This window comes from Hemibagrus wyckioides, linkage group LG29, assembly GCF_019097595.1.
Source record: "Hemibagrus wyckioides isolate EC202008001 linkage group LG29, SWU_Hwy_1.0, whole genome shotgun sequence".
Classification (NCBI taxonomy): domain Eukaryota; kingdom Metazoa; phylum Chordata; class Actinopteri; order Siluriformes; family Bagridae; genus Hemibagrus; species Hemibagrus wyckioides.
Genome location: NC_080738.1, coordinates 5,515,273 through 5,527,119, shown reverse-complemented (window position 1 = coordinate 5,527,119; position 11,847 = coordinate 5,515,273). Strand labels below are relative to the sequence as shown.

The 11,847-nt window shown below is 37.0% G+C and overlaps 1 protein-coding gene across 1 annotated transcript; it reads right to left on the bottom strand.

Annotated features, from left to right (window-relative positions):
- Positions 1-338: 338 nt before the first annotated feature.
- LOC131349230 (CD209 antigen-like protein E) lies at positions 339-5,119 on the bottom strand. The gene is made up of 5 exons (XM_058384752.1): positions 4,382-5,119; positions 3,030-3,374; positions 2,357-2,481; positions 2,176-2,282; positions 339-2,086 (listed from the first exon to the last, which is right to left on the bottom strand). The coding sequence occupies exons 1-5, from the start codon at positions 4,527-4,529 to the stop codon at positions 1,939-1,941; spliced, it is 873 nt and encodes a 290-aa protein (XP_058240735.1). The 5' UTR covers positions 4,530-5,119; the 3' UTR covers positions 339-1,938.
- Positions 5,120-11,847: the final 6,728 nt, after the last annotated feature.

Below are 11,847 nucleotides of genomic sequence, written 5' to 3'. Positions count from 1 at the left end.
GATTTTTTTATTTTTTTTTTATTTTTTTTTCAGATTTCAAACGCTCATAACTTTATCTAGAACTATTTTGGAATGAGATCTTTCAGAATCAACCAATAAAACAAGCAAAATACTAAGCTGAACATTTGGTGGTGCTACACTGATGGTGCAAACACTAACATTCAGAACTAAACTTTCTGAGTTTTATGAGTGTCTTATTCATGACGTGAAACTTTCCATCTATTTCCTACTTTTCTATTTTTTAAGTGTTTTTAACATAATCACTTATGTTGTGTATATATACACAACATAAGTGATTATGTTAAAAACACTTAAAAAATAGAAAAGTAGGAAATAGATGGAAAGTTTCACGTCATGAATAAGACACTCATAAAACAACATATCTCAACATAACACACATGCAATATACATATACATTAATATATACATGTATACATATATATTCACATAAACATCTTCTTATGATTGCTCGCGGTCACTGGAATCAGCTCTATTGTTTGCTACAACTTCTGCATTTGCATAAATCTCCTCACTTATCTCCATTCTTCACTTTACAGTAATCCTGATCTTTCACTGCTCTAGATATCAGTCCTTATAAACAAACTTCCACCAATATATAATTGTCAAAAACTATATTCAGAGTGGATGTTTGAAAGAACATGGCCTAAGGGACTGTATATATTGCTGTTATGTTCAAACTCTATTTCCTGTTGTATTTTCTTGTACATGCAACTGGGTACAAGAGTGATCACTGTGGGTGTGAAACTGACACTGTGAAAATACAGTCTTTAGCCGTTGTAACGAATAAATGAGTATGTTATATCTTATTTTATCCTATAATTTTTTTCATGTATGGTTACACATACATGTGGAACATCCACAATAAGTTTTCTTATTTCTTATTTCTTTATCTTATTTCTTTCTGCTCCCTTAATCAAGTACATTATATATAAATATAAGTATATACAGTAGTTATAAACAGTTGTTCCCTCACAAGCTTTTTGGTTTTGTGTGTGTGTGTGTGTGTCTGGTTGGCTTGTTACAAAACCATGAGGGGAACTCTAACTACTAAGAATTTTATATATGAGGTGTCTGTATGCTATAATATGCCACAAAGACCCTAGTTGTTGTCATAACGTAATGCATGGGAATTTGAGCACACTTTAGCAGCATAGCTATATAACACTCTGCTCCAAGCTAGTTATAGTGTTCATGTAGATAAATCTTTTTTCATTGTCTGTATCGCTTATCCGAACTATCCTTGGGACACAGGGAGGCTCCCAAAGAAAAACAAGCAACACCCTGAAGGTTAGTAAAAAATAGTAATGAGGATTTTTCAGACACAGCGCATAGATCTACACAGATAACATTGTAAATTGAATTCATTGCTTTTCATATACATACAGCATTTCAGTTAAAGATTTTCTTCTCACAGATCCAAATAAACTTATCATCACAGGGATAATCAGCCCAGTTCCAGACAGGATCAGACCTGTCACCTGTTAGAACACAGTCTTCAGATAATTTACCGTTGGGTTCGCCATGTCCCCAATACCTGATGGAGAGAATCAGAGGATCTGATATGTTTCTCAGTAAGACAGTACCTCATCACCATGATATATTTATGCTGCTATCATAATGCTTACGCTTAAATAAAATTATGAAAAACTTTCAGAAAAATCTCAACAAATGCTTTGCAACACTCATTCATAGATAAAAGGCAGCTACTTGATCCAAGCAAGGAATTAATTGTGGGACACGGACACTTTATTCATTTTCTGAAACAAACCTGAATAGGAAAATAGGCTCCCAAAGAAAAACAAGCAACACCATGCAGGTTACAGAGTTAAAAACAGTAATGAGAATTTTTCAGACACAGCGCACAGATCTACACAGATAACCTTGTAAATTGATTGATTTTCATGTCCATACAGCATTTCAGTTAAAGATTGTCTTCTCACAGATCCAAATAAACTTATCATCACAGGGATAATCAGCCCAGTTCCAGACGGGATCAGACCTGTCACCTGTTAGAACACAGTCCTCATCTCCTGCTTTACTGTTGGGTTCGCCACGTCCCCAATACCTGATGGAGAGAATCAGAGGATCGGATGTGTTTCTCAGTAAGACAGTACCTCATCACCATGAGAACATTTAACTTCAGTGATTTCTTACCCAGTGCTCTGTCCTGTATCATCCACCCACTTCCACTCTTCCTCTTTGTCTCTATCATTCAGACCAATCCAAGCTTTTCTGCTGCACAGCAATTTACTGATAAACTCCTGTCAGGATTGTAGTAGAATATAAGCATAAATAAGAGTCTCTCTCTCTCTCTCTCTCTCTCTCTCTCTCTCACCTGTTCCTCTTTGTTGTTTATGATCACCAGGTCTGCTCCTCTCCCTCTGCAGTCCTGTCTGCTCTCAGTCCAGGTCTTACCTTCATTAGACATTAAGTAAAAACTCGAGCTGAAATATATCCATCCTGGATCCAGACCATTTCAGTAAAATTGGAGAAGAAACAAAACGGTTAAGTCTCAACATTAAAAATAAAGTACAAATCAGTCTAGTTTTGTTGTTTGTTTGTTTAGTCTTTACAAATGTGACAGTCAGACCGGTTCCTTCCAACCAGCAGAAAATATCTCAGTAAATATTTGCACATGGTTTCAACGTCTGCCGCCTCTGATTTAACATCACACAATCACAATTCGCTGAATTCTAGACAGTATTCTTGCTTCACATTAATGTATGTATATGACTGATACAATGACTTTTATTGTTTTTTATTAACATTCCTACACTTCTGATTTCACTTCCATCTCACAATATGATAAGAGCTTTATTATTCTGTCATGGTGATGAAATCAGACTAAATTACCAACCATGTTAGAAAAAAATATCTTACAGTCTGTCAGTGTTTGAAATAACAGGGATTGTATAAAAGCTCCATGGCTCTGCTTTTAGACATGTTTGGAATGTAAATATTAGCTATCTGAATTATTAAGGTTCTGTATTATGATAAGCGATACTCACCCAGTTTATTAGAAAACCTCTCGAGTTCCTCTCTCTCCCTCTGTAACTGGTCTCTCTCTTTAGTCAGGGTGTTGTAACTGGTCTGTAACTGGTCTCTCTCTTTAGTCAGGGTGTTGTAACTGCTCTGTAACTGGTCTCTCTCTTTAGTCAGGGTGTTGTATCTGGTCTGTAACTGGTCTCTCTCTATAGTCAGGTTGTTGTGACTGGTCTCCAACTTTGCTTTTTCTGAACTAAGGATGTTGAATTTGATCCACAGCACTGTGATGGCAGTCAGCAGGAGAACACACAGCAGGAGCAAACACACTGCAGTCAGTCTGTAACATCTGATTCTTGTAGTCTCTCCTCCTAATAGAAAACCGCCATATAGATGTGAGATCTACACTCAGTGTGAAGTCTTGTTATTTCGCACTACATACAGAGCCGTTCTTTAGTCTGTTGTGCAGGTTTGATAGTTTTTGACCATTGTTCTGTTTCTCTAGATTTCTGTGTTTTGGATTTATGATTTGGATTTGTTCACTTTCTCTGACTGTTGCTTCTGGATATCACTTACTGGATCATTGTGCCTGATCTTTGACTACCTGTTTGTTGCCTCTTTGTATTTATTCTGCCTCTTTTCTATATTAAAACTCCACAAATGGCTTCTGTACCTTCTTTCGCTGATTCAAAATTACAGTCACACTTTACAGTTAATGTTCCTGAAAAACACTAAAACAATTTAGCTCCTGTTAAAGGTTATAGCAGCTATAAACAAACATTCGCGCTTCATTTACTATTTCTTTCTCTGTTTTGAAGTTAAAAATGTAAAACAAAAAATAATAATAATAATAAAAATACCACAGGTGTCATTGCAAGAAAACCACACAGCCCTCTGAGTGGAAAACCTTCCACTCCGAAATATTAATGACACAAAAGACTCCCTCCATGAATGGTAAATAAACGTCTCCTTATCACATCATTTACCATTTATGGCAAATTTAGCGTGTTTCTTTATGCAAATGAGAGCGTAAAGTGTTTACAACATGCAAAATTTATCAACAGCCATTGCATACAGCTGTGCTGCTTTAACTGTAAAAATATATCATTCAGATCATCCAACTATTCAGACATTATCCACATGATTCATATGTGTGTAATAATATTTTGGCTGTGAGCCACAGAGGTGTTTGTTCCACACATTAAATCTTTGATTAAAAAGTTTATTAGTTGATTTGTAGGCTTGAGTTTTTTGGTTTTTAATTATACTACAATAACTCAATAATATACATACACCACTGTGACAAAATTAAGAAAATCACAGAAGCCTTGGCTTATACTCATGTCTTTTTATTAGACCAAATTAAAATCTTCTCTACCTATGTGTTGAATTTGTTGATGACTCTTTGTGTTGAAGTCCTCAGTCTCAGTGTCTGTGCCTCCAAAATCGTCTGTGGTTGTATAGATGACCACCGTCACATCCTCCTCGTCAGCTCCCTTCATCTCTTCCATGCATAAATGAAACATTTCTGAAATCCTAACTCTTCACTAAAACACTGAGAACACAACTGTACCGATGCACTTCTTTACTCGAGTATGTCATATGTGCTATGAGATTAATGTGCTGCTGCCAGTAAAGGAAGTGAAGCGCTGTGGCTTCTATGTGTTAAACGATGTGAAGATAACAGAGGTGCACTTCCTTGTGTTGATCTTGATCCCATAATATGGACTTAATTACCACTAAAATTATTAATGTTACCTCATTGTACTATGTATTATTCTTTAGTCCCTAAATGTAGTAAAACTGTTATGTTTTTAGTTACTGAGTGCTCCAAACATTCTGCAAGTCAGTCAGTAGCTGTTAACAGGAAGTTTAAGAGGAGGCCTGCTTCCTGTGTGGTTTTAAAATAATCAACAATGGTGTCGGTGAACACATACAACCCTTCAACCTCTTCACCAAACTCCCCTAAAATCCACCAGCAGTCACATACACTGACATTCTGTGAATAATTATACCAATGATGAGACTTGTATTTATACTGTATATCTATCTTATCTCTCTACTGAGTTATCTGAGTGTTAAAGCATCTTTGTGTTTGATCATATCAGGCTGTGAACTCAACAACCATGAAACTAAACAGAAAATCAAAGGCAAACCATATAGACTATGAGACTTTGATACACACAGCAGTACACTAAACATGTAGACTATGATACACACAACAGTACACTAAACATGTAGACTTTGATACACACAGCAGTACACTAAACATGTAGACTATGATACACACAGCAGTACACTAAACATGTAGACTTTGATACACACAGCAGTACACTAAACATGTAGACTATGATACACACAACAGTACACTAAACATGTAGACTATGAGACTATGATACACACAGCAGTACACTAAACATGTAGACTATGATACACACAGTAGTACACTAAACATGTAGACTATGATACACACAGCAGTACACTAAACATGTAGACTATGATACACACAGCAGTACACTAAACATGTAGACTATGATACACACAGCAGTACACTAAACATGTAGACTTTGATACACACAGCAGTACACTAAACATGTAGACTATGATACACACAACAGTACACTAAACATGTAGACTATGATACACACAGCAGTACACTAAACATGTAGACTATGATACACACAACAGTACACTAAACATGTAGACTATGATACACACAGCAGTACACTAAACATGTAGACTGATACACACAGCAGTACACTAAACATGTAGACTATGATACACACAACAGTACACTAAACATGTAGACTATGATACACACAGCAGTACACTAAACATGTACACTATGATACACACAGCAGTACACTAAACATGTAGACTTTGATACACACAGCAGTACACTAAACATGTAGACTGATACACACAGCAGTACACTAAACATGTAGACTATGATACACACAGCAGTACACTAAACATGTAGACTATGATACACACAACAGTACACTAAACATGTAGACTATGATACACACAGCAGTACACTAAACATGTAGACTGATACACACAGCAGTACACTAAACATGTAGACTATGATACACACAACAGTACACTAAACATGTAGACTATGATACACACAGCAGTACACTAAACATGTACACTATGATACACACAGCAGTACACTAAACATGTAGACTTTGATACACACAGCAGTACACTAAACATGTAGACTGATACACACAGCAGTACACTAAACATGTAGACTATGATACACACAGCAGTACACTAAACATGTAGACTAATACACACAGCAGTACACTAAACATGTAGACTTTGATACACACAGCAGTACACTAAACATGTAGACTTTGATACACACAGCAGTACACTAAACATGTAGACTATGATACACACAGCAGTACAATAAACATGTAGACTATGATACACACAACAGTACACTAAACATGTAGACTATGATACACACAGCAGTACACTAAACATGTAGACTATGATACACACAGCAGTACAATAAACATGTAGACTATGATACACACAGCAGTACACTAAACATGTAGACTATGATACACACAGCAGTACACTAAACATGTAGACTATGATACACACAGCAGTACACTAAACATGTACACTATGATACACACAGCAGTACACTAAACATGTAGACTTTGATACACACAGCAGTACACTAAACATGTACACTATGATACACACAACAGTACACTAAACATGTACACTATGATACACACAGCAGTACACTAAACATGTAGACTTTGATACACACAGCAGTACACTAAACATGTAGACTGATACACACAGCAGTACACTAAACATGTAGACTATGATACACACAGCAGTACACTAAACATGTAGACTATGATACACACAGCAGTACACTAAACATGTAGACTATGATACACACAGCAGTACACTAAACATGTAGACTATGATACACACAGCAGTACACTAAACATGTAGACTATGATACACACAGCAGTACAATAAACATGTAGACTATGATACACACAACAGTACACTAAACATGTAGACTATGATACACACAGCAGTACACTAAACATGTAGACTATGATACACACAGCAGTACAATAAACATGTAGACTATGATACACACAGCAGTACACTAAACATGTAGACTATGATACACACAGCAGTACACTAAACATGTAGACTATGATACACACAGCAGTACAATAAACATGTAGACTATGATACACACAGCAGTACACTAAACATGTAGACTATGATACACACAGCAGTACAATAAACATGTAGACTATGATACACACAGCAGTACACTAAACATGTAGACTTTGATACACACAGCAGTACACTAAACATGTAGACTTTGATACACACAGCAGTACACTAAACATGTAGACTTTGATACACACAGCAGTACACTAAACATGTAGACTATGATACACACAGCAGTACACTAAACATGTAGACTATGATACACACAGCAGTACACTAAACATGTAGACTTTGATACACACAGCAGTACACTAAACATGTAGACTTTGATACACACAGCAGTACACTAAACATGTAGACTATGATACACACAGCAGTACACTAAACATGTAGACTATGATACACACAGCAGTACACTAAACATGTAGACTATGATACACACAGCAGTACACTAAACATGTAGACTATGATACACACAGCAGTACACTAAACATGTAGACTATGATACACACAGCAGTACACTAAACATGTAGACTATGATACACACAGCAGTACACTAAACATGTAGACTATGAGACTATGATACACACAGCAGTACACTAAACATGTAGACTATGAGACTATGATACACACAGCAGTACACTAAACATGTAGACTGTGATACACACAGCAGTACACTAAACATGTAGACTTTGATACACACAGCAGTACACTAAACATGTAGACTTTGATACACACAGCAGTACACTAAACATGTAGACTATGATACACACAGCAGTACACTAAACATGTAGACTATGATACACACAGCAGTACACTAAACATGTAGACTATGATACACACAGCAGTACACTAAACATGTAGACTATGATACACACAGCAGTACAATAAACATGTAGACTATGATACACACAGCAGTACAATAAACATGTAGACTATGATACACACAGCAGTACAATAAACATGTAGACTATGATACACACAACAGTACAATAAACATGTAGACTATGATACACACAGCAGTACACTAAACATGTAGACTATGATACACACAGCAGTACAATAAACATGTAGACTGTGATACACACAGCAGTACAATAAACATGTAGACTATGATACACACAGCAGTACACTAAACATGTAGACTATGATACACACAGCAGTACAATAAACATGTAGACTGTGATACACACAGCAGTACAATAAACATGTAGACTATGATACACACAGCAGTACACTAAACATGTAGACTATGATACACACAGCAGTACACTAAACATGTAGACTATGATACACACAGCAGTACACTAAACATGTAGACTATGATACACACAGCAGTACACTAAACATGTAGACTGTGATACACACAGCAGTACACTAAACATGTAGACTATGATACACACAGCAGTACAATAAACATGTAGACTATGATACACACAGCAGTACACTAAACATGTAGACTATGATACACACAGCAGTACAATAAACATGTAGACTATGATACACACAGCAGTACACTAAACATGTAGACTATGATACACACAGCAGTACACTAAACATGTAGACTATGATACACACAGCAGTACAATAAACATGTAGACTATGATACACACAGCAGTACACTAAACATGTAGACTATGATACACACAACAGTACACTAAACATGTAGACTATGATACACACAGCAGTACACTAAACATGTAGACTATGATACACACAGCAGTACAATAAACATGTAGACTATGATACACACAGCAGTACACTAAAACAACAAAAGCTTGAATTTTTTTAAAGAAAGACATGAAGTTAAACAGCAGTCCTAATGAGGAGTAACATGAAAGTGTTAGTGATCAGTGACATAGTGACATGGTCATGTGACTCACTGGGGCTGATGGGTAATGTAGTTCAGCACCAATTTTGGCATAACCGTGAAAGATCAGCTAAAATAGGTATGAAAGTGTAATTCTGTGTAATTCAGTGAAAGTGTAATTCTGAGGTTGAGGAAAACATCATATAAGTAAGAATAAGTAAGTAAACGTATATATTTAATTGGTAGATTAGATACATCAAGTTATCGAGTTTCTGTTGTTATTATTATCATCTTTAACTCTCCACCTGAATTGAATTTAGAAGTCAGTAAAAAAAATTAGGCCTCTGATGGATATAGGAATATTGTCAGCTTGAATCTAGTGACCATTTAATAGAAATGTCTACAATCGGAACAACCCCCAAACACACCAACCCACCGACACCCCGACCCTCCCCCCCCCACAAACCTGAAAGCCAAGACCCCGCCCCCTTTGCATCACCCCCCAGTCCCCCCTCCCCTCAGTGTTCTTAGGATTATGTCACAGAATCTTCATGACATCACACAGCTCTAAATGCTACATTTGCTATATACACAGAAAGTGTAAGAGTGTGAAAAATGTTTCAAAGCGAGCAGAAAGCAATGATCCAACACAACGGTATACAACTCAAAATTACTAATTCTAATAAGAATAAGATGTAAAGGCTCTTTGTGCTGTAATGTTGATGGTATTTTGAAATATTTTTGATCAGTTTCAGTGTTTGTTTTAGGTTACATTTCTTATGTTTCTCTCCTCTTATCCTGCAGGAATATTACGTCGCAGTCCCAGACTGATGGAAAACGGGTATTATCATCCCGATGACCCCACCTTTCGACTGATCTGCTATAAGGAGACCCCTGTCAGGTGTGTGTGTGTGTTTGTGGAAGAGTTGTGTGTTAATTGACCAAACAAGTCGTCTCTCTGTGATTGTCGTTATCTGTCCTCTCTCTCTCTCTCTCTCTCTCTCTCTCTCTCTCTCTCTCTCTCTCTCTCTCTCTAGGATCTTCAAGAAAAGAAAGAGAAAGCCCAAAATGGGCAGAGTCTGTCACAATATAATTAATGACTTCAGAATGATTGAATTAGAGAGCCTGAAATCAGGTGAGTTCATCAAAGTGTATATTTTCACATCTAGGCCTAAAATAAAAATTAAAATTTCTCACCAGATTTACAAAAGTCATGCTGCCATTAAGTTTATTATCCTGAGATACATGTGTAAAATAATGTTTATTTCTTTACTTGTTTAGAGAAAGAAGCATCTGATACACCTCATAAGCAGGCTTCCCTTTGCAGGAGGTAAGCTCTGTGTGTGTGTGTGTGTGTGTGTGTGTGTGTTTGGACTCTGTATGACCCTCCTGTCCCTCTATCTCTTCTCAGATGCTGTGTAATTTTACATCTTGCCCTCTTCCTCCTCCAGCTGGGTTTTGGTGAGTGTGTCCATATAGTCATTATCTTTTACCAACAACTATTAAAAAATGTCACACTGTACACTAGTTTACCTGATAAACGTGTAATCTAGTGTGTGTGTGTTTGTCAAAAATCATCTGCTCTATGTGTGACTTGTGTGTTGACACATGTGTGTGTTGTGTGTGTTTCTGTGCAGGTTCCTGTTTAGGCTACTTGTGTGTTACTAAATACGTGGCTCAGCATGGAGAGCACTCAATGCAGCACACTGACATAGCGGATCACGCCGCTTTATTTGTAAGTAACATCAGTTCCTTACAATTTACTACATATAGTGTAGGGCATAGTGTTTAGGGTGTAGGGTGTAATGTGTAGGGCATAGTGTTTAGGGTGTAGGGTGTAATGTGTAGGGTGTAGTGTTTAGGGTATAATTTGTAGGGCATAGTGTTTAGGGTGTAGGGTGTATTGTGTAGGGTGTATTGTGTAGGGTGTATTGTGTAGGGTGTAGTGTTTAGGGTGTAAGTAAGTAAGTAAGTATACATAGTGTTTAGGCTATAGGCTGTAATGTGTAGGGCATAGTGTTTAGGGTATAGGCTGTAATGTGTAGGGCATAGTGTTTAGGGTGTAGGGTGTATTGTGTAGGGTGTAGTGTTTAGGGTGTAGGGTGTATTGTGTAGGGCATAGTGTTTAGGGTGTAATTTGTAGGGCATAGTGTTTATAGTGTAGAGTGTAATGTGTAGGGCATAGCATTTAGGGTGTAGGGTGTATTGTGTAGGGTGTAGTGTTTAGGGTGTAGGGTGTAATGTGTAGGGTGTAGTGTTCATGCTGTAAAGTGTAATGTGAAGGGTATAGTGTTTAGGGTGTAATGTGTAGGGCATAGTGTTCATGGTGTCAGAGACTTATAAAACCAAATACTGCAGTCTGTTCGGTGTCAAATTCTGGTGCAAAAACCACGGCCCTGAAACTGTTTTACAGGTAACACACATAGCCACAACTACACGAATTGAATGAATGAATTAATAAGTGTCTGTTTGTGTGCGTGTGTGTGTGTGTGTGTGTCTGTGTGTGTGTGTGTGCGCACAGCCGGAGGTCTACCCCGGTAAATGTTGGGGATTTAAAGGATCTGAAGGGCACCTGGTCATCTCCCTGCTTTATCCTATAAGAATCACCCACGTTACCCTGCAGCACCTGCCCCGAGTGCTTTCTCCCGGCCAACAAATCATGTCCGCACCCAAAGACTTCATAGTTTATGTGAGTCGACACAAACACATATAATAATAATAATAATAATAATAATAATAATAATAATAATAGTAATAATAATAACAATAATAACAATAATAATCATGATATTTTAAACTTTTTATTAAAA